This window comes from Coffea arabica, chromosome 6e, assembly GCF_036785885.1.
Source record: "Coffea arabica cultivar ET-39 chromosome 6e, Coffea Arabica ET-39 HiFi, whole genome shotgun sequence".
Lineage (NCBI taxonomy): Eukaryota > Viridiplantae > Streptophyta > Magnoliopsida > Gentianales > Rubiaceae > Coffea > Coffea arabica.
The window spans coordinates 11,356,067-11,379,996 of NC_092321.1; the positions used below are offsets into that span (position 1 = coordinate 11,356,067).

Here is a 23,930-nt window from a genome sequence, read left to right on the forward strand (position 1 = left end):
TGGATATTACTATTATAGTCTAAGTGTCTTTTTACACGATTGATTGGTGAGCAATAATAACTTATTAGGCATCGCCCAAAAAGAAAAGAATAGAAAAGAAAAAAACTTATTAGGCACCTGCTAGTATATTGAAAAACTTTTCATACTCAACTTCTACCGTTTCCGAAAAAAAAAGAAAGAAAGAAATCATACTCAACTTATCATGCAAACATACACACTTACAAACTATTATCCTTCTTTTCATTTATACGTTTTATTCATTTAACATTGGTTCCTTAATAAAAATTAATACTTGAACTCTATCTTTACTGAATGTCCACTCATTAGTGATTAGGCAGGCATTAATGGATTATCAGCGAAAATTTATTTGCTTGTGTCATCGACACATTTTTCACTCATCTTTTTTTTTTATTTCACATACATCATATCAAAAAAGTTTTACAGTATTTTTTATAAAAATTATTCCAAATAAACTACTAGTATTATCCAAACACACTCAATAATTAATGAGTAAGCGAGAGCGTTAGAGTTTCATGGTGGGTAAGTCATCCCTCCTTGACGCGTTCCTTTGCCATAAGGGCAAGAGTGGAGAAGAATTAAGTTCGTTAGTTGCTTGCTTGAATCAAACACTAAAAATTAGTTGCTTTCTCATATATCAAATAGTATCAAAATGGGCCAATGGATAAGCAAAGGTCTCAAGAATCATGTCGGGGGCTCCACTTTTGAAGATCAACCAGGTCCCGCAGCGCATGAACTTCACGTGTACCTCTGGACCTTGCCCCTTCTCTTCCACCCCTACCAACCAATCGGGGTCCCCCGTCCCATTGTCCACCACCGGTGGCGGTGTCCCCTGTCCCTACCCAGCCTCAGTCCTGTCCACTCGCTAAGTTTTACAGTCTTCATTATTATTGTCTTCTTGCCTTCTTTACATTTTTCGTTTTGAGACCTTTGATCTTTGAAGACGTTGACGAAAATCCACTTTAACATATCTAAATGTCAAGTAATTCCACCATGCTCAACTATCACGTCAACTTTGATGTGTTTGTTCTTTTCTATTTTTCCCTTCTTTTGGTGCAATAGATAGATAGCGAAATAGATTTTTTGAACCCTCAACTAATTGTTTTGCACCTACTACAAAACAATGCAGATTTCAAATCCACCATAACTCTCTAGAGAGTCTATGAAAGCATAGCTCATTCTTGTTTTTTTTTTTTTGGCAAAAAGCTTAAATAAACGTGGGGATTGTCAATAGTATTTGATAAGTCTCTTCACAAGATGAGAATGTTAAGTTTATCGTTTGAGAGGTGAAGTTCTTGTTAGGCATTGTGAAAGAAGGTAATCCTCCTTCCCTTCTTCTAGCAACGTCCTTGAATTCTTTTTCCTTTCCCCCCGGAAATGTTCTGAAATGATCTTCAACTTATTATTGTGATCCTATTTGATTTCCGAGGAAAATAAATACATAAAAAGATCTTTTGGTTATCTTAAATGTTAACAACATATTAATTACTATAAAAGTTTCATATATACATTAGAAAATTATTGAATATGTTATTTCCTGATACCATTGTTTCTTTTACCAAATTTGGGATCCAAACATGGTCTTAGGGGAGTCCTTGAATATTTGATCAAGTGCATTAGCCTTCTACCTCAAGTCATGAGCGAATAAGGCACTAAAAAAGGAATAAGAGTGGAATATAATAGTAGTAAATTTATATTGAACGCATAATTGCATATTTGCTCGTTATTACGCTTATTCTTTGTGGGTCAAACTCATCACAAGATACCATATTCGTCAATACTCCAAGTTCTATTTAAACCCTGAAACTACATAGGTTTGGCCCAAAAACCATGTATATATAAGAGGAGAAATCAGGAACAGAAAAGTGAAATAAGAACTGGCAAAGGAGCAGGGTCCTATCTACTCCTGGACTGCATATTAAAAGTCTTCCAAAGATATATCTGATGGAAGTTGATATCCAAAAACCATAGAGTAATCATCCATTTCATCACTTGTAAATTTTGGTATTCTCCAACTTCTTGCTTCTTCAGAGTCATTTCCAAATGTTAACAACTCCAAAACCTACATCATAACACCAAAATGGAAGGAAATTAAGATAATAACGCAGAAGGGCTAGATGTCAAAAAAAAAAAAAAAAGAAGGAAAATGAATGTGTTATGTGTATAAGAACATCTCTATTTGGAATCAAATAGTTAAATTGGAACATTAATTCTGAGTTTTACATACTTCAGTCATCGAGGGTCGCCAGATTGAGGTTTGCCTGACGCAATATGAAGCAGTGAGCACCAGCCTATGCAATTGTACCATATCATATTTGTCTTCTAATCTGGGATCAGCAAGTTCACTTAATTTTCCAGATTCCATTAAGGGCTTCGCCTGTTTCACATAAAAATTTTGACATTTGTTAGTTTACATATGTATTCTGGCACTATTCATAAAGATCCAATAAATTTTGGCATAATAAACTTAGATAATATTCCTGCGTTGGAATCGCTCTGCTCTATGTTACAAACCCTGTAACATAATCTACTGATGAGAAAATCCTCACCCATAGAAGCAGGTTTTGTTGTGATGAGTCCACTGGTCTCCTCCCAGTTATGATCTCTAAAAGAAGAATCCCAAATGCAAAAACATCTGTTTTCTCATCCACAATTCCATGCATGAAATACTCTGGTGCTAAGTACCCGAATGTACCCTCAATTGGAATCACAGCATGGTGCGTCCATTTGTTAGGTAACCATTTTGCAAGCCCAAAATCTGAAATCTAACAACAATAGCATCGAAAATAAATTCAATTCAATTTTTGTTAAGAACTCTGTTTTGCAGATGTAAACGCGAAAAATTACTCAATTGCCAAACCTGTGGTTCATAATCTGGTCCTAGAAGAACATTAGAGGCTTTAATATCGCGATGTATTATTCGATGTTTGCAACATTTGTGTAAATAGTGTAAACCTCTTGCAACTCCAAGGGCAATTCTATACCTAACTGGCCAGTCTAGAGATTGGCACGGTTTGCCTGACCAGAAAAAGAAAAAGAAAAAACACAATCAACTATCGTTTAAAATGGTCCAACTTGATTAATTCTGAATTCTGATTGATTTATTACCATGTAAAGCAGAAGACAGTGTTCCGTTTGGATAGAACTTGAAGATCAAATAAAGGCCCTTTTCCACGCAGCAGCCAACTAAGCTCGCAGTGTTAGGGTGGTTAACATGTCCTATAATGCCTAACTCCATGAGAAACTCCTTTTCCTTGTCTGCATTTGTGTCATTTGCTAGCCGCTTTACTGCAATGGTGCGTCCATCGCTAAGGACACCCCTATACACCTCCGAGAACCCTCCTTGTCCTACCATATTCTCTGCGCAAAAACAAAATCTTAGCTATTCAAATTCAATAACAATCCTCAAGTGAGTTTGACAATTCATATTTCCAGCAAAAAGTGTGGACATTATTATATTGGAGATGGAAATCATTACTTAGTAGGGACGAAAAGAAAGAACATGATAAAATTTAGAAAAATGTTTGTTAACAGCAATAATACTATTAGAAATTAGACATCAAGAAGTCTACCTGGATGGAAATTGTTGGTGGCATTTGCAATTTCTTCATAGGGAAAACACTTAAACGTAGGTTGCTGCTTATTTTTGTTGAAGAGAGTATCATTTCTTTTTCTTGCACTTGAATCAAATGGTGAACGAAAGAAGGATGATATTATCTTCAATGGAGACATAGGCCTTTTGGTTTCTGATTGCCTTTTAGACTCACTAGCAACATATGGAGACTTTCTAATGCTTGATTCGTCAATGCTAGAACCATCCTCCATCGTGCCCTGTGATTCACGTTCACAGGCATCCAGCACAGTCCTAGGTGAACGTTTTTCTGTCTTTGCTTTTGAGCCAGTGCGCTCTTCATCTGATGAAACTGATTTGCTTGTTTGACTATCTTTTTCTGACCACCTTGCGCTGGATTGATGAACATCTGCTATTACTTGAGAATTAGAAAATGTTCAATGAAAGAGAGAAGGGAGGGGCGGGGGACCAGAATTTTTTGAATTTTCAAGAAAAACTGCACCTCCAACTTGTATAGAGTTTGAATGAAAATTTGGTGGTAGGCATCTGTATTTCCCAACCAGTACTAATGAACAGCCTTCAGGGACATGGTCGCAACAATACTTTCTAATTCTGCGTGATGGTCTGATTGCAGAAGGAAAATTTTATGTTAATTTGCGTCAATGTCGTTGAAAATGTCATAGATAACAAGGAGGTTTCTTACTTGTTTGACTGGTTGATTTTGCCACCAATGAGAAGAAAGTCTGCAGATATGCTTTTCGCTTCCTTGGCAAGTCCTCTTCCAACTTTCGAGCTAAAACCAACTCTAGCCTCCAAATCCACCTTCAATTAAAAAATATAGAAGCCATTTTGTTTTAATTGCAAAAGCATCAGGAGACACAATTTGGGCATGTATGCATTCTAATCGAAGCTGTGGTACCTGTTTTGATTGGCAGGCCTTTGCAAACTCACCCATTACAGATATAACAAAATTTTTTGTATGACGAATTTTCTTCTGATATTTGGTAATTGATTGCCACTTCTTGTTATCTTGTTTCTTTTGGTCGAATGGTTTCTTGTTCTCTTCTGCCACTGTTTTATGGAACAGAAATGTGAGCGATAAATGTACATATCCTATAAAAACTTACATTAGATATGACACTAAGTTGCACCGATGGTATGAAGCTAAAATTGCTTAGTGCACATTTTACACTACAAAAGCTTGAATTGGACTGACGCACATTTGAGCCACTATAGAATTTCTGGAAACAGTTGAACAAGCAGTGTACTAACCAAGAACATGCAAAGCAACGACGGTGTCATTCGGCTGAGCCAAAAATGTGATTGCCCAGTAGAGCAATTCTCTGCTTTCTTGAGCATCCAGTGATATTCCAACAAGGATTTTGCGACTTGAAGGAATCATTTCAATTTATGAGTTGAATGAAGAACTGGGATTTTTGTCTACTGTCCGTTTTGCCTTGTATAACGGGTGTCTTGTCACAATGAAATATCACATGCATGGAATTTATATATATATATATGTATTGGACATAAGCTATGATCGTGCTATTGGTTAAGTGAGACCACCTTAGCCATCAAAAGATTCTTGGTTAAGAAGCATAATGTGGCTTTAATCTACTATGCGAAGTTAAGATTGAAGAAGTGGTCACATATTATTGTTTCTCTCTCGTCCCCCAAAAAGTAAAGTAGTGCACTTTTTGAACGATGACAATTAGTGTCTCTGGTTGGGTGCTTTGGGGGATAAGCAAAGGTGGTGACATCTATGTAATTTGCCTTGTTACAAAAGCCAAGAGAAGCCTCCCTTCTCATTTTGCTACCACTATTTTTCTGCTGAGTTTGGTACCTGGGGTTGTATGCCAAGCAAAGAGAGTTCCCTTTTCATCATGACAACAAATAAGAGATTTTTTTTTTTTGGGAGTACATAGTGCCAAGAGAGGCAAAGTACTACGCAAATTTGCGAGGACCCTTAAGACTTCTCATGTGTGTCTGTTAAAGAGTTATAATTTCTTGACCACTTCGCCAAATGACAATACTCAAGTTTTAAGCATAATCCGCACTGGAGGCTAAATAATTAATCAGATTGGATAACATGAAATTAGTTCCAAATCCAAATATAATATCATAATACCATAAGAGTGAAAGGAAAAATGGCAAAGATTGAGACAGGAATTGTTTACTTTTGGAAATCTATACCGAATACCATTCAGCTAATCTAAGGCAGCTCAAAATTGGCAGCAATGAACTGAAACATGCAACTATTGCAGCAATCGTTTTACTTCAAATTATTAGCTTTTAATAAGTGGGAACCTTTACTGGACTTCAAAATCATATTAAAAACAACCGGGATATCATTCTTATCAACAAACTTACATTGCGGATTACCGCTTTTTTTTGGTAGATCAATCATCAATGACGCCATTTCCAATGTACCCAACTTCGTTTTTGCGATGATGGATCTGTACTTTGTGATTTTTATTACTAAGTGAGACTTATTGGTAGTCTGAATTTAATTTGTAAACTAAAGTTGACAATAAAATGTTGCAAGAGAAACTGAATAATGGGCGACAGACAAAATCATATTGTTTCTAGTCTCGGATATTTTTTGTATCACACATGAATAGGAAATTGAATTCATCATGTACCATTTTTTTTTTTTGAGGCTCGTTTCAGTGATTAATCAAACTCTTAAGCATAAATCTTAGAAAGGCGGTTTATAACTGTTACCAGTTAGTGAGATGGATTGGTTTCTGATGGGCGCTACTTGGCTCGAAATAGCAATTGGCTAGCAGCCGATTCCTTGATTATACTGCTTAGTGGGAAAATCACTCATTCTGAGTGTACAGATTAAGAAAAAATTAAGTTATTCAATGGAAGTTATTAGATTTTTTTTGTCCAAAAAAAAAAAGAAATCGTGATTTTTTTCTTTTTTAGCAAACAAACAAAAAAACGTTATCGGAAGTGAAAGTTATTAGAAGTTGCTAGACTTAAATAGTGTAATTTTTAGTAATTCTTTGCTTTTAAGAGAGTAAAATTGAAAAAATAAAAGACGACATAAAATTTTAACATCAAGTCCTTTCTCATGCTTCATATATAGAAAAATTTCCCGCTTATTACTTTGAATTAGGGGTGAGCAAATTCGATACATACCGAATTTATAACCGAATTCAAATTCAATTTGATAATTTAAAATCGGGTATTTGGTAATTTGGTACAAATTCGGTACGTACCGAATTCACCGAATTCTAATATGGTATGAAATAGGTAATGAGATTATAAATTTGGTAATAACCGATTTCGCATTCAAATTTGGTAAAATGAAATAGGGTACCACATTACCGCATTCGAATACAAAATTAGTCTATAAAATTATATAATATATAGATAAATGCTATTTAGTATTAGTATATTCTACTAATATATTATTATATTATATATATAAATGCTATCAATAATTGTTAGTATATGGTATTATCACGTACTTATAATAATAATAATATATAATAATGTACAATATATTATTTTAGTATTTGTTAATTGTTATATGACTATAATAATACAAATATATAGTAATACATAACAATATAACATAACTATAATACTTATTATTTTATACATGAGTAACATGACTAGAATTAGATAATAATTAATACATATCTGTACAATACTAAATATTAAACAATAAACATAATTAGTAATTAGAATTTAGATATTGGTAATTTGATACATCATTCATGTTTGAATTATTGAATATTTGAATGTGTAACCTGTAACTTGCAAGTATTAGTATGCTCTAAATTTACATTACATATTTAACATAAAAATTCATATTTTCTATTCACTAATCTTAAGGTTTTAAGTATAGACAAGACAACTAAGCAGTTTAAGTGAATGCATATAAGTTGCAAATTAATGTATTAGTGTGTTGACTTTCATAATAACATATGTAAGTGACGGGTATTTTACATACATGCAAGCTAAAAAATACCGAATTACACCCGTTCACTGCAAGTATACAGATCAACTAGTAGTTTAGGGTATATATCGGGTCGATCCCACAAGAAAGAGTGAACAATTACCGGTATTACTAAAGCTTCTCTATTATTTAGACTATCAATGAATGATAAGAAATTTAACCTACTGCACTTATACAAGAAATTAACAAATAAAAGCTCCTTAGGTTGTGGTATCCCTAACTACTCATGCAAGTGTTATATTTGGATCATTGAATACTACATCTAGGCTAATTATGGTGTAATTTCCTTATGCATTTGAATCCTACTTTCGTAGTGAATCAATTATACTTATAACTAATCCATACCTATTCTCATGGTTATGAAATTAGCTACAAGTTTATTTCTTCAGTGAAATTACATGAAATGAATCACTAAAAACCACATAGGTGCACCTCTACTTTCGTGAGTGTACTCCCTATGTTTAGCACTTCTTGAACTAATGTTAAATCTCAATTTTCATTGCAGAAATAACACCTTAGATAATCAGAATTAATGGTACCAGATTAATCATGATTTAAAGAGTTAAAGTGCTAAATAACTTGCTCAAATCATAGCAGTTAAATAGCCAAATGATAAACACTAACAATCATAGAAAGTTCAACCAAACCCAAGGCATAAACTTTAGAAACACATAAATAACATAAATTCCAGAACTTGTATATTAACTAAACTTGGAATCAAATACAAAAGATAAAGAGTTTGGAAGGAATACAACCCTTGTCACATGAGCTTTCTTCCTTGCCTTCTTCATCCTCCATTTTCATCCTAATCTAGATAGTATACAAGAGTGGATGAACTAACTAGCTAAACTATACTACACTAATCTAATACTAAGAGAATGGAAAAACTACATTTCTGCACTTCCAAGCTTCTCCCGTATCTTCTGCATGTCCTGGTTGCTCCCTATATAAACTGCTCCAAAAGCTCCTTTTCCATTGGTCCAAACTTGCTGCATTTGATTTCCAAATCTGAAATTGTTAAGATAGTCAATAGCCATTGTTTTTGACTTGAAAATATGCCAACTTTCTTGCCCTTTTGTCTTCTAAAGCATGTGCACCGAATTCTCTTGCAGATTGTAGCTGGAAAGTAGTCAGAACACAAGAGAATTGACTGAGCAAAATTGCAGAATTGCGGCCGGAAAACGCGCCTACACAAAACGCGGTTACAAGTCACGTTTTGTGTACTCGCGTATTCACTTTGTCCTTACTTCAGCTGCGATTTTCTCTATCATAAAGGCTGAACTGGATTTTTTGTAAAACACCAAAGTTGTAGCCCTTTGAGTTAGCTTTCCAATGCTTCAAGAATCATCCAAATCTGAGCTTTGTAGCCTGAGATATGATCGAAATACTAAACACTGGTCAGAGCTCTGTTTTCCACTTTGGACAGCTGAGTTGAATTTCGGTATTTCAACTTTTGGACTATGAAAACGGCTGAACTGGACTTTGATGTCTTCATACCAAATGTAGATATATCTCTTAGCTTCAAAATGGTACCAAGATCACCTTGATCCGATCTGTGTAGCTCCAGATATAGTCAAAATACCAAAACGTGTCAGAGTTGTCAAAACCTGACTTTTCTTGATTCAAATTGCATTTTTCCTTTTTACACTTCATATTTTATTTTCACCACTTTAATCCATCTTCAATCATCCAAATATCTTCTCAATGCACTTCATTTGATGATTGAATCATTAAACCTACAAAATATGAAGTTTTTACCATAAAAATCCATAAAATGCAATGTTTAGCCATTTTAACATAAAATGTAGTTTTTTTACCAAAACCTTAGTTATTTTAGTTATTAAACTAAATAATCAAACCAAAATTAACTAATAAAACACACAAAAAATACGTAAAATAAACTCTTATCAGTAAGTAAATAAGTTTTATTTTGATTTGAAATAAATTATAAGTTGTAACTAATATAACTTATCACTAATCATTGTAATTTGTAAGTTTGTAACTAATATTACTTATTATTAATCATTGTAAATTATAAATTCATAAATTATCACTAATCATTGTACAGTATAAGGTTTATTCTAGTTTAAATTAATCACTTTTTATGTGTTCCTTAAATCATAGACTAAGGATTCTAAGTGTAAGTGATCAAATAAATGCCAATTAAATTAAACCACAAAATGATTAGAACATAAGTAATGTGTTAAATTATGAATAAATTTGGGGATCAAATCAGTAATAATTTTTAAAAAATCAGTTTTTTTTTTATAAATGAATTCGGTTAACCAAATTCATTACCATTTCCGAATTCGAAATCGGTTGCGAAATGAATTCAGTTATAACCAATTCGAAATTGAAAGCGGTTTAGATTTCTATAAGTCAAATAACCGAATTTGTACCGTTTGCTCACTCCTACTCTGAATTGGCATAAAACATAACTTGATGTAGTCGAAGTCGTACGACTAATTACTTAGAATATGGTCCAGAAAAAAAAAATTCGGACATCTACCACCCTGATAATGGTCTGTTGCAAATCTATGGGTACCGGGCTGTGTCAGCCCGGCACCCAAAAGTTAGTCAAAAATTTTTTTTTGACCTCTGACATCGGCCCGGTAGCGGGAAAATTTTTTTAAAAAAAAAAGTGCAAAAAAGCTGGCTGCCGGGCTAGTGGAAAGTTCACTTTTCTGCGCATAAGAAGCAGAAGCAATGCAAGGAGGCCAACTCAACTTTGTGGAGACGCACGAAGAAGTATATTCAGGCACCGGAGAAAGCGAATTATGCATGGATAAAAAATGTTATATATTTTAAAATTATAATAAAAGTCCTCTTAAAAATTTATTCATCATCTAATGTCCAATACTTATATTTGATAAATTAAAATAGTTAATTAAATATTCTATTATAATATAAGTAACTATATGTCATTGAGTCGAATGAATAATATTTTCTTTTTTCTTTTTTTGGCATTTCAACTAGTTGTCTATTAAGTTTCAATTGAAATAAAGATTTTATAATTATTTAAATTGTTCAATAAAATTATCAATTTAAGATGAACATAAATATAAATACATTAAATTGTATTATTGAAATATTTAATTTAATATGAAGGAAAGACAAGAAGAAATGGCAAGAAATTTTTTAAAAATTCATGTGAGTTCTTTATATTGGTAATCACCTTTATTTGTTATTATAATCATAATACCTGATCATAACCGATTGAAACTCATATCCTAATACTATTTACAACTAAAGTTACTATATACTCAAATTAAAATTTTCTTTTTTTCACTAAATTTTCTTTTATATATGATGTATGTGTTATCATTTGTTGATAATTAATATAACGAAAAGATGCTCTTTAGGCTAATATGTCTTGACAACGTGGATTACTTTTAAGGATTTGAATGAGAACTAGACCACATTTTTTATGTATTCAATCTAATTCACAGTATATTTCATTTGAAATATAATTATTTAAAACATAAGAGACCAAAAAATATGAAGTCAAACTTTTGACTAATTCTAACTTGATTTGACCGTTATATATTATAGTTTTGTATTAGTTGTCCTAAATTTGGCTAAAATAAAAAATTTGCAAGGAGATAATTATTTTGGTCAAAATATTACGGATTAGTTTAACTCATAGACCAAACGTTGGGGGGACCAAAATTGCACATGTTCCTTTATTTTAATTATATTTGATATGCTAACCCTTTCTTTTATATTTACGCCTCAATTATTTCAAATATGAAACTGAATTAAAAAAATAAAATCTACCACAATATTTGTTTTGACATGTACAAAATTCACTAAATAATGTTGAAAATTTTACCCATTTTCCAATACAACAATTTCGTTCTTATCTTTATTAAAAATTTATGCCGCTTGACGTACGAAATCCGACTGTTTTTGGAGTTAATTAAATTACGTTTCCAAATTCGAACAATAGAACTAGATGAAAACAGATTTGTTAAATCAATAATTACTTCTATAAGATGTTAAACTAAACAAAGGCCGTTTTAAACAAAAAATCTCATTCATTTTACAATAAGATGCAGTTCTCAAATTGTTGAAAAATTATTTGTTAAAATTGTTATGTAATTTTTAATGATTTTCCCACCAGCTTTATTTTGTCCATTTCTCTGCTACGCACCTGAAACGCAAATTAGTCACGGGTTGCTCAACATCTACCTGCCAGCCTTTTTTTTCATCCATAAGCCCCGATTCAATGTTTGCAAAATTTTTTTTAAAAAAATTAGACTGGCTGCTGGGCTCAGCTTTTTTGCAGAAGTTGTCGGCTACCGGGCCTTGTCAGCCCGGCAGCCGACAACTTTTAAAAAAAAAAAAAATTCCCGCCGCCGGGCTGTGTCAGCGATGTCAGAGGTCAAACAAAAATTTTGACTGATTTTTGGGTGTCGGGCTGACACGGCTTGGTACCCATAAATTTGCAACAGACCATTGTCAGGGCGGTAGATGTCCGAATATTTTTTTTTCTTGACCATATTCTGAGTAATTAGCCAAGTCGTACATGCGCTAGGTATGTGCTCTAATATTTTGATGCAACCATAATTTTAGTATGGGTAATGATAAGCAGACAATGTTTCCACTTTTATTCTTTGATTTTATACCATACATGCTTGTTATTTGGTCTGAAAAAACATTCGAACCATGGTCTAATACATCCCTTTAAATCAATCAAAGATTCTAAACTGATTACAATACTTGAATCTCCCATTCTTAGCCCCTCTCCCCCCCCCCCCCCCCCTCTCAAAAAACGAAAAAAAGAAAAAAGAAAATTGACATGGCAATACGTTTGCACTAGAATTATTATTATTATTAATTATTAAGAGTACGTATTATATGACCAAAGAGGATCACAAACTACATTATCATACACTAGAAAATAAAAGATTATTGCAAATTTTATGTAACAAACACATGTGTAACTCACGAAATAAAAAGAAAATCAAACAAACAATTTTCCCAGTATCCCTGATTAAGCACGTAATTTAAACAATTACGTAGAAAAAATTGTGCCATGTTTGTCCATCTTTTGATTACCTTCGCCTATAGGGATCCCGCATCTTCTGCATGCTCAGGGCATCAAAGACACCATAGGCACTACTTTCATCGACAGTTTTATCCTTCTCATCATCAGTGTTTTGATCAACATCCAACAAATCATCCCCATACTTGACACTTTTGAGCCTCATTTGCTTCATTGAAGCCTTGGGGTCAGTTCCTCTTAGCAAATTCACCACTTCCTTCATAGTAGGCCTCTTGTCAGCCTCCCCTTGAACACACAATGCAGCAACATTAATAGCTTGTTTTAGCTGATTTTCATCGAAACTTTCTCGGAGTTTTGGATCCACAAGATCCTTGAACTTGCTTTTGGCAATTAAGGGCTCAGCCCATTCTGTTATGGTTCTTTTAATTCCACCAGGCAGCTTCTCAATTGGTTTCCTTCCTGTGATAAGCTCCAGTAGAAGAATTCCAAAACTGTACACATCACAGCTTTCTGACACCTTCCCCCACATAGCGTATTCTGGTGCTAAGTATCCCAAGGTGCCCTTAACGCGGGTTGTCATGTGGCTAACTCCTTCTGGGATTAGCTTGGCGAAGCCAAAGTCGGCCACCAGGGGCTCAAAGTTTGAGTCTAGTAGCACATTGCTGGCCTTTATGTCTCGGTGAATTATGTGTGGAGTCACCTCATGATGCAAGTACCTATTGAAAAATTATGAATAGAAGTGTTGGGTAAATGGATTAGAACAATTCGAAAAATGAAGAACCTATATCGGATTAATCGAGGAGAAGGTGTTAATTGCCTTAAAAAAATAGCAAACACAAGAGGACTAACTCAACACCAGACCATAAATTAATGTAACACCTCGAATAACTTCTGAATGTAAACAACGGCTCAAAATAGTTTTTATTAGATAAGTTATTATTAGCTCTTCACCCAATATATCACCTATAAATCAATACTTGTTCACTTTTTCGCTTCGTAGGGTTTTTGAACAGGAATGTAGATTTTGGAACTTACAGCAATCCTTCAGCAGAGCCAAGTGCAATTCTCATCCTCCTTTTCCAATCAAGTTGAACTTCAGCAGCAAATTGGCCATGGAGATGAGACAGCAAACTCAGATTTGGCATGTAATCATAGACAATAAGCCTTTGTTCACTCCCGGCACAATAACCTCTAAGTCCCAACAGATTCTTGTGTCGTACCCTTCCAAGGACTTCAACTTCGACCGCGAACTCCATCTCGGCCTTTGAATTCATGGATTTCAATTTCTTTACCGCTATCTGCATTTATGACCCAAAAGAGTAATGTTTATACTTCAATTAGAATTCTGGACAAATATTAATCATCGTTGTAAACTGATCTGAAAAGTAACAAATATAAATATCTTAGAAAAAGAAAATGTGTAAGGAGAAGTCTACTCTTAGTTTGTTTTTCTAATCAAATTGTGACTTGCCTAAATAAAACAGATCAAGATTTTGAGAATATGTAAAAGGTAGTAATAGCGATTAATATGATTGATTTACCTGAAGGCCATCAGAGGTTTTACCCCAGTAGACACTGCCGAATCCACCTTCTCCAAGTTTGTTGTCTTCACTGAAGCCATGGGTTGCTGCATGCAATTCTTTGTACGTAAATATTCTCCATGAAGTACTGCTGCCTCCATTGAATGACAACCTACAATGTGTTCCGATTCCAATCAGTCTTCAAGAATTACATGGATTCATTTTGCAAAAAGCAACAAATTACAGGAGAAGAAAACTAATTTCCTTCCTAGTATATCTTGCACCTACCCATCAACTTGTTCAACTTTTTCTGAGCCACAGCAACTGAGGGATGAACCCATAGTTTCTCACTATGGGACCTCAAATCTCAAGCCAGGACGGACTAAGTTAAATTAAGTTTGTGGAAAGACGTCCGGCTTTTATGCCTAACAACTGTCAACTTAGTAATTCATGCAAGACACTGCCGTCCTTTGCCGGCTCCATCCAAACTAAGGTCGATGGATACAACTTGGGCTTGACACCCCCCCCCCCTCTCCCAAAAACACCCCCAAAAAAAAAAAAAAAAAATTGTGTGTGACATAGCTTCAAGTGAAAGTGAGATTGAATTTTTTCTTTCTAAGATACACTATAGCTAACAGTTCAAACGAAACTGGATACAACTTGGGCTTGACGTGATTAGATTGATTATTCAGTTAATGATTAATTAGACACTTCAAATCAAAGTGTGAAAGCAAGCTTAGCCACCACAGGTTGATGTCATGACAGGCCTCAACATAATTTAAGAATGCTGAATTCTAATTTACAGGAAAGGAGCGATTTAGTCTTTCCAATTTTTTTCATTTCTTAGTCTTTCTTTTGTTCTGCCTCACAAATTTTTTTTTTTTAAATTTTTTAGAGTTAACCGCACTTTGCCTACCTGAACATATACCCCAACTGCAATTCGTCGCCTGAATCTAGAGAAAATATAAATCGAAGATGTGAATATAAAAGATTCCCTCACCATAATAAAATATAAATCGATGATGTGAATTTTTTTTTACACAAAAATGCACTTTAGATGATTTCGGCAAAATTACTATTATCTTATTTATATGTAATAGTTTACATATTCTTTAATATTATCATGACATGACCGTTATCCGAAATATGTTAATACAAGAAGACGGGCAGAAAATACATTGACAAAGTAAATCGTGTCCTTTTTTTTTTCTTTAAGTTAGTATTTTGATAAATTAAACAAATATTAGATAATTTTATTGATACCGTGTTGTTCTTGATTAAAACATTTTCCTCTTTGGCTTTTAGTTAAACGGATTGAAAAACGATCACGTGTCAGAAAAAATGAGAGCAGGACGGATCAACATAGAAAAAAGTCAATATTGAAGAACATGAGAGCAGGACGGATCAACATAGAAAAAGTCAATATTGAAGAACAACAGCTACTAGATTTAAGCTCCAGATAATCAAAGTGGTTGCCATATGTCTGTTCTTTAGGTCTTGAATATTGATCGAGCTTCTTATATGAGTTCGATTCTAGTTTGGTCCAAGACTGTGATCTAAAATTTCTGAACGGTGCATATGCTTGATTCTGAAATAGATTAAAAGGTGCCAAAATTGCATTCGACTTGTCGATTTTTGACCTATGCTCATTTCACAATTCAGAAAAAACGGGAAAAAAATTCAATTTGTTACCATATAATTGAAAAGGAGAGCAAAACAACATGAACTTATTGGCGGACAGTGGCAAAGAGTGAGGTTTAGTGCTAGCCCTCTAAATTCTATGTGATTTACAATGTTCAAGAAAATTCTTTGTTTAATTAGAAATCTTAGCTTTCATCAACTCAATTAGCTAATCACTTTCTTACCTGTTACATTAAAATTGATCTAGTCATAGAGAATAACACCAATATATTTGTTCCCCAAACTTCGTCTTAATTCCTAGTACAATTTAGTTAGAGCTAGCTCCTCTAACTTGAAAACAAGTAGTCGAAGCATAAGCATTAAGCATCGTATTAATTAGTAACTTTGAGGTTTTAGAGCTCAAAAGTGAATTTATTTTTATAAACTTTATTTAAGCATAAGTCCCATAATATATAGAACTTGTCCATCCACAATAAGAATGTAATTTGTAAAATGAGATTCTAAAAAGTATCATAATCTAATTGGTTTTAGAACACGTATAGCTATATATACATTGAATTCTTCCATTTTTATAAACGCATCTAATTATGCTGTGATAAATATAAACCTTCGAGATAGAAAACGCAGAGAACAAAAGTCATGGGAATCGTTATTTATTTGCATTCAAGTCTTGGCCTACATGTGGTTCTAAAACCTCAGGGCTGTCATTTTTTAGTTTTCAAATCATGCTGCTATGACTTGGCAATTGTTTGAGTTTATTAGATGTAAAAGGACATCAATAATCTACATTTGTCTAGTAAATCGTCATCATTAATAACTTGTGCTTCTTTAACCAAGACAAATCACAAATTAATGATGGAAAGGGGCGTAAGCATATTTCCACAGTTGCCCTTAAAGGAAGTAAATGTTGGCTTATCACTATTTGAGGATGTCTACAGGAATTAATACAAAATATACGATCTGACGGATGAATATTTCATAGTTAATAAAACATAGGATGAGTATATACGAGATATGATATGTACATATATTATACAAAATTTTTTGAAAAAGTATGATTACAAGTTTGGTTCAAAAATATATATTAGATAAAATTACACACATGTACTCGTACATGAATACATTTGAAAGTTAAGAAATTGAATTGTGGTAATATTTACTATAATTTTCAAACATTATACTATATTGATACCAATTTTAACTCTTAATATATGTACGAGACGTTAAATTTATTAAAGTTTTATCATCATATTGCATTTATATGTATAAATCTATAGAATTCTGTTGTATGCCATAGTTATTTTACATAAAACTAGGAACACAAGTCATTGTCCTTACTTTAATTTTAATTTTTTTTTCAAAATTGAAATATAATTTGTGAAGCATAATATAACAAAAGTTTATTAGATGTTTTATATGATTACTTGAAAAGTAAAAATATTTTATAGAGTATTTTTGAAATGCACGAAATATGAATATTTTTTAAAATTATATGTAAAAAATGTATTATACGAATATAATTCGAATATTTACTAACTATAGGGAATACTTTACTTTTTTTTTTTTAGTTTTTTCAACAAGAGAAGTATGGAATTTAAGAAATGGGGATGGGGTAGGGGGATTAAAGGGAATATTTCACTGCGATTGGGGACATCATAGAAAGAACAAATTTTCAAGAAACGTGTATCTAAGTTGGAGTTAAGGGGAATCTGAGCTCAAATAATATACCCAAAATACACTTTAAAAAAGGAAAAGATCTTAAAAGCCTCTAACACTCCATGCTCCCTTTAAAAGTAAAAAGAGATGATGGATTTAAAGAAAGAACTGAGTGCTAGTGGCTTTTTAAGAAACATCTTTCTTAAAGAAATGTACCTAAAATGCCGTCTCTAATTTGGACTCAGAACTTGAACCTCACGACTTTCACCTAGATTTTACATCGGCCTCAGAGGTTTGTCCAGTTTGAAATGTCTCTTGGACTTTCTTGAGCCCATTAAGTAACACAGAAACATGAACTGCAACCTTAAGGCCCTGTCTTATTGGGCTCGACGATATAGAAAAAGATTAAAAAATGTTGTCTCCCACGAAAAAATAAATCCATAATTTTGGTTCTCAAAGATAGAAGTCAAATGGTAGAGACATCTAGGTAATCATGATCCCATGAAATCTCTAGTTTAACTCTCAATTAAAAAATCAATAATTCTAATTATCTAAAATTTTTAATTTCAGAGGATGGGTAGAATTTAAGTAGCATGAAAGGGTCAGGGGAAATTGAACTAGAACCTCTAGATTCTGGAATTTTAATCTCAGGCACTAGATCTAAAAATATTTTAGGTCGTAAATAGTCTTTAAAAATATCCATATCAAACTAACATCTATCTCTTTTCCCTTCCTCTTGTTATTATTATTATTATTTTTTTTTTGGAGGGGAAAGAAGAAGTGTCATGGGGAACTGAGATCTTAATCATCAATCTCGTTTTAAGATGGAAAACAAATAATTGAATAGTAATTGGTTTATATCAGCATTTCTTTGGTTAAAATTGATACTGAATTTTTTCCTCAAGAATCTCATTTAATGAACGCTCAAACCAGCGCTAGCAGTGTCTTGAGTCCAACTTCATGCAAATGCATTTTGTATGTCCTGGGATGTACTTATATCCAAAAAGTTTTTCATCAGAAAAAGGAAAATTTACATCCAATAATTGACCAAAAGAATATCGCCCGCTGGAAATTGCGTGATGCACCTCAATCAAGAAACTCAAGTCCCATAAACTTACACGCGTTCAATACTAGGCCATTGCCATCCAGCAGTGACGGAGCCAGGATTTTTTTTTTGGGGGGGCCAAAATTGAAATTCCATTCAAAGATGACTAATTCATATATATATATATATATATATATATATATATATCAACTCTCATAATATAAACTAAAATTGAAAAAATTTAGGGGGGGCCAATTTTATTTTACACACATATTTACATATTATGAATTAAAATTCTCAAAACTTAGGGGGGGCCATGGCCCCCCTCTGCCCCCCTTGGCTCCGTCATTGCCATCCAGGGCTTAGGGTTCCCTAATGATGATGCTTTTTTGGACCATAAAATCATTTAATTTGTCTCCCAAAAAATCCAAGAATTATTGCCACGATCTGTTTCAAGTTTAATTCGTCAAGAAATTATACATTGCTAACCATATGTATGAAGTTTGATGGTTGCGACTTGTTGCTTTCAAACATTTATGGAAAATTAAATTCCAACACTGATCACCAATATACATTTACACACTGCAATATGATTGGGTTGCAATGATTTCTTGACGTCAAAGCAAATAATGCCAGTCACTTTCAATTTGCACCTCATCTTCATCATGCAGTTCTGAACAATTCCACAAGAAACTGGATGTGGGATTTCGCTGGAGAGCTGTTTAAACTCGTAGAGCCAAGTTTTGAACATAGCTGAGCAGGTCAAGCAACATTCTTGGAGATCAATTATTCTTATTTTCCAAGTGTAGGGACTGAGGAAGCACAATTTCAAGTGTTGTATCTCTCAGGTATGAATTATTGAAGGGAATGTTTGATCATGACCATTAATGGAAGTTGCTGTAACTTAGCACTTCTATTCCTTGTCATGCTTTTCGAGCTTATTCAATTCTTGGAAGATTTTTCCAGGGAAAGTAATGATGACGTACGACCTCTCTTTGAAAAAATATATATTTATATATATGTGTGTGTGTGAGTCTGTGAGACCACATATTTCACAAGCAAACTGTTGATGGCAGATTGGCAGCATTGAAAATATAAAGCGTTACAACTGTTGGAATTTCAGCCTTTGTCTGCCAATTTCATTTGGTAATGAATTTGGGTGAAGTTATGGAAAATGTAAAGTGTTACAACTGTTGATTACCAAAATTCTTAATTATTTATGAAGACTAAAAGGGAGAAGAACTTGTCACACAACAATTTAACACATTGTCTTATTGTTCGTAAAATTGTGTTTGGTTCGGCACCAGGAAGTATTGAGGCAGCAAATTTCCCTGATGGAGATCCAAAAAATGGTGGTAATGGAATTAAATTGTGGATCTTTGATTACTAAATAGTATCAAGAAAAAAAAAAGCGAGGTCATGTTTTTTCATTAAACAAAGAGAAATCCTAAAAATTTCGTATTCTGTTTTCTAATAATCAAGGGGCTACAATTAAGAGAGGGATCAAGACATTCCCCGTTTTCCAAAAAGCATTGCCATATAGTATTGCGACAGATTGATGTTGTTAAAATGTCACTTCAAATCCTAAGCTAAACCATTCCCATGCTGATAACTAGCTTACTTTGTTTGTAGTAAAAAGAAAAGCTATGTTGTAGAAAACAGAAGCAAAATTTTTAGGAGTTTTTATAGAAAAATGTATTGTAGCGATTTGATATATGTGAGGTAAAAAGGTGATTGAAAAATATGTTTACACGTAATTTTTTTTTTTTTTTTGGTGCAAAAGATCACAATCCAAACAATTTCTGAGGACGTGGAACTGTGATAGTTCTAGTTTTAATCTTAAGTGAAAGTGAATTGATTAGATTTGGTTCATTTTATCTCTTGATCTACAGAAGTTCTATGCGTATGAAGTCTAAGAGGAACACATTACGTCATAAAAATCTTTTACACCAACTGTATCGGCTTAGATTGCTAATGTCCTTAAGCCCAATTTCCATAAATTGGAAAAAGAGTTGGTGAAATTGCCTGCTCCAAGATGTCTGACTTTCCCAAAGCCTCCGGCAGACCCAATATAATCTCTGTTCTAGCTCTACCAGAAATTATAAACCAGTATCGTTTCATCCAATTAACGTTGTAAATCAATCAAAATTTGTACCCGTTCAAGCCGATATATAAAAGATACTGCTTGGAGAATCCTAACGAGGATTTTAGTCCCTTCCAACTACCAGAAGTTAAAGAACGTTCACCAATAATAATAATACTAAATAAATAAATAAAAATCTAAAGAACTGGAGGCTGGAGCATATATTTAGGGATAATTTCAGAAACCTCCCATGAAATTCTTGACAATTGCAACCACCCACTGAGGTTTGAAAAATTATGAAAACCTCCCCTAAAAAGTATGTCTGGTAAAAATTGAGGATATAAGAAAAAAAATCCAATGAATATCCAATATTATCCCTCTCTGATATATAAAACAAATTAAATGCTACAAAGTCAACTATCACCATTATTCGTTACGTGAAAATTTTAAGTAATATTTTGTAGGAAAATTTAAGCTATGTTTTGAAAGCATTCTTTTTTGGTACTTTGGGCATTTTTTTGTTAAAGTAATTTTATTTTTTAAAACGTTTACTTTAACAAATGCCTCCCTAATTAAAACGCTTATTTTCACTTAAATTTTATAAAGTTTGTGAAAGTTATCATAGTCTTTTCATAGTTTTAACTTTTAAGGGAGGTAAGTGTAATTTTTCAAACATTAGTAGAGGTGGTTGCAATTGTAAAAAATCTCAGGGAGGTTTTTGAAATTATCCCTAGCTTTTAAACATAATAAAAAGAGGGGTTAATCACATTTTATCCCCTTAAAGAATACCCCATTTCTCAATTTACCCCCTAACCTTTAATTTTGCTCACTTAACCCCCTTTAGGACTAAATTGTCCTTGCATTATTTTGACTTTTCATTTACCTTGTTTTCCTTTCTTTTATTTCTTTTTCTCTTTCTTTTTTATTTAATTCTTCCTCTTTCCCACAAAAATTTTCACCTCAATGATTGAAATTAAAAGAGAGGAATTGCAGAGATCTATCTTCTCCTTAAATGATTAAAAAAATATTTAAATCACTTTCCTAAAATACAATTTTGTTAGCCTTTCAATTCTTTTAATTTTGGATTTTCCTCTTTCCTTTCTAGTTTCTCATTTTATTCCCAAGAAAATATTTTAAGATGAAATTGTGACCTGATTAATAATCATCAATTGAAAATTGTGACACGTGGCATTATACAAAAAATCAAAATTAGTTTTTGATGTCTTTTAAACCTTCATCCAGAAATATGCAATTACAAACTCAAAACAAAAATTTTCGTTGAAATGGAATTTCTATTAGGAAGGATGAAAGAGAGAAGAAAAAGAAAAAGAAATAAAAGAAAGGAAAACAATTTTATCTTATGATATTTTTTTGAGAATAAAATGAGAAACTAGAAAGGAAAGAGGAAAACCCAAAATTAAAAGAATTGCAAGGCTAAAAAAATTGTATTTTAGGAAAGTGATTTGAATATTTTTTTAATCATTTAAGGAGAAGATAGATCTCTGCAATTCCTCTTTTTTAATTTCAATCATTAAGGTGAAGATTTTTGTGGAAAAGAGAAAGAATTAAATAAAAAAGAAAGAGAAAAAGAAATAAAAGAAAAGAAAACAAGGTAAATGAAAAGTCAAAATAATGCAAGGGCAATTTTGTCCTAAAGGGGGTTAAGTGAGCAAAATTAAAGGTTAGGGGATAAACTGAAAAATGAGGTATTGTTTAAGGGGATAAAATGTGATTAACCCTAAAAAGAGAGGCTACGAAGCATGTGTGAAAAGCAAGAGGCGAATATCTCAACTCCCATACACTTGTCCTACGTTAGTTTGTCCTCAAAGTAAACGAACTTGAATAGTAGACATGCCGTAGTACTAGGTTCAATATTCTTGCACGATTAATTGATAAATGTAAGACTTTTTACTCCACATTGTAGATAGAGAGAGCAGCTTCCCGTTGCCGCATCTCTCTTTCGCTCTCTCGCATGATTGGAATTCTACAGCCCTCATAATCATTTTTGGCTATCAGCAGTTTATGCAATTTAAGTAGCTAGTAACGTACCGTACAAGTTAATTTGTGGCTGTCCAAATTAATCATGCTCAGTGATATGGAACAAATTTCAGCAGAAGAACATCAGTAATTGTAGCTGCTTAATTAACGTAACAGACATGGATGATGAAAATATGCTATGTAGCTAGGCTTAGGCATAAATGGAAAAACTTCTATGATATCAGCCAAACTATTTTTGAAATGAAAAAGTGGTTGATCGATCGTGTATGAGAAGCATCATAAACCCCTTTTCACAATGATTGTACACTAGGGAACTTGGTGTTTTAAGACCCCGTAACTTTATCAATCACTTCTAATTAATACAAATCTATGGTCACAGATTAATAATATAGACTAGTGGTATTACGTCCCACTGGTATTACACAATGATGCAATGTGCCCACTCAGTATGACAATGCGTGCTGTTGTGTACCACTCTAAAAAGGTATGATTTTATCCTTAACAGTGTTCCAGACTATATCTACCACTCAGTATGATTTTATCTCCTAATTTGGAGTTTCTATTTGGTCAGAAGCGCTAGAGTTATACGTCCAATAGTAGTAGCTTTAGTGCTAATTCTAATGTAGATAGGTGCCTCCTTTAATATATGCATGCATATTTGAACTTCATTCTTCACTACTTAGCAAATGTTTTGAGATATATATATATATATATATTCGTGCAACGTTTTTGTGCAAAATAGATGTTATTGAAAATAATTTGTCATGATAGGAATATTGCTAGGACCCGTTGGAGGATGCAAGGAGACACCTCCAAAGATTTTAAGAATTCTTAAATATTTTTTTAAAGTTTTCGTTTTCATCCTTCTGTATCCCTTTGACACGTTTAAATTTTTTACTTATAGCCTTAAAACTATTAAACTTTGCCCATGGAACTTTCATAACAATGTAAGAATGTTCCCCTCCCCCCCCCCACTCCAAAAAAAAAAAAAAGGGAAAGTAAAAAATAAGAACCTTTAATCGTACGAGTTATTATGTTGACGCCCCAACAACAGCGTTAGACCCAAGACAACATCATTTTTTTTTTTTCTGACGGAATGGGTGTCCGGATCAATTCTTACGAGACCCGACTAATCCCACTCCGATCCGGGAGGAGAGGCCCCATCCTCCCGAACACGATAACCACGGGACTCGGACCCTTGCGGGCACTGGACACCAGCTCCTAAGGAGGCTTGCTGAGACCAACCGAACTGCTCATGAGGAGCAGGCAATTTGGTGCGAGGCAAGGGTTGAACCCCTGATCTCCTACCCCACCAAGAGAGGTGGTGGCCACTGAACAAGAGCTCTGTGGTTCCCAAGACAACATCATATGGGAGTGATGTTCCTATTCTAACAACAGTGATGTATCTTCAATCAAT

General features: G+C 33.3%; 2 protein-coding genes across 2 annotated transcripts; both read right to left on the reverse strand.

Annotated features, from left to right (window-relative positions):
- Positions 1-1,743: 1,743 nt before the first annotated feature.
- On the reverse strand, positions 1,744-5,043 carry LOC113697111 (probable receptor-like serine/threonine-protein kinase At5g57670). The gene is made up of 10 exons (XM_027216578.2): positions 4,862-5,043; positions 4,509-4,660; positions 4,293-4,411; positions 4,092-4,213; positions 3,591-3,998; positions 3,127-3,378; positions 2,879-3,036; positions 2,568-2,783; positions 2,246-2,395; positions 1,744-2,080 (listed from the first exon to the last, which is right to left on the reverse strand). The coding sequence occupies exons 1-10, from the start codon at positions 4,989-4,991 to the stop codon at positions 1,937-1,939; spliced, it is 1,851 nt and encodes a 616-aa protein (XP_027072379.1). The 5' UTR covers positions 4,992-5,043; the 3' UTR covers positions 1,744-1,936.
- Positions 5,044-12,457: 7,414 nt separating this feature from the next.
- LOC113696349 (PTI1-like tyrosine-protein kinase At3g15890) lies at positions 12,458-14,487 on the reverse strand. Its single transcript, XM_027215774.2, has 4 exons — positions 14,379-14,487; positions 14,112-14,262; positions 13,606-13,868; positions 12,458-13,286 (listed from the first exon to the last, which is right to left on the reverse strand). The coding sequence occupies exons 1-4, from the start codon at positions 14,429-14,431 to the stop codon at positions 12,620-12,622; spliced, it is 1,134 nt and encodes a 377-aa protein (XP_027071575.1). The 5' UTR covers positions 14,432-14,487; the 3' UTR covers positions 12,458-12,619.
- Between the last annotated feature and the right edge of the window lie 9,443 nt (positions 14,488-23,930).

Bases quoted from the DNA above. Each gene is read 5' to 3' on its own strand.
- LOC113697111 (XM_027216578.2), bottom strand. From the start codon at position 4,991: ATGATTCCTTCAAGTCGCAAAATCCTTGTTGGAATATCACTGGATGCT. The intron at 4,214-4,292 runs GTAAGAAACCTC...TTCTGCAATCAG, and splicing joins AAAATCAACCAGTCAAACAA to ACCATCACGCAGAATTAGAA. The intron at 2,784-2,878 runs GTTTGGCAATTG...TATTGTTGTTAG, and splicing joins GACCAGATTATGAACCACAG to ATTTCAGATTTTGGGCTTGC.
- LOC113696349 (XM_027215774.2), bottom strand. From the start codon at position 14,431: ATGGGTTCATCCCTCAGTTGCTGTGGCTCAGAAAAAGTTGAACAAGTT. The intron at 13,869-14,111 runs GTAAATCAATCA...TCATAAATGCAG, and splicing joins AAACCTCTGATGGCCTTCAG to ATAGCGGTAAAGAAATTGAA. The intron at 13,287-13,605 runs GTAAGTTCCAAA...ATTTTTCAATAG, and splicing joins GGCTCTGCTGAAGGATTGCT to GTACTTGCATCATGAGGTGA.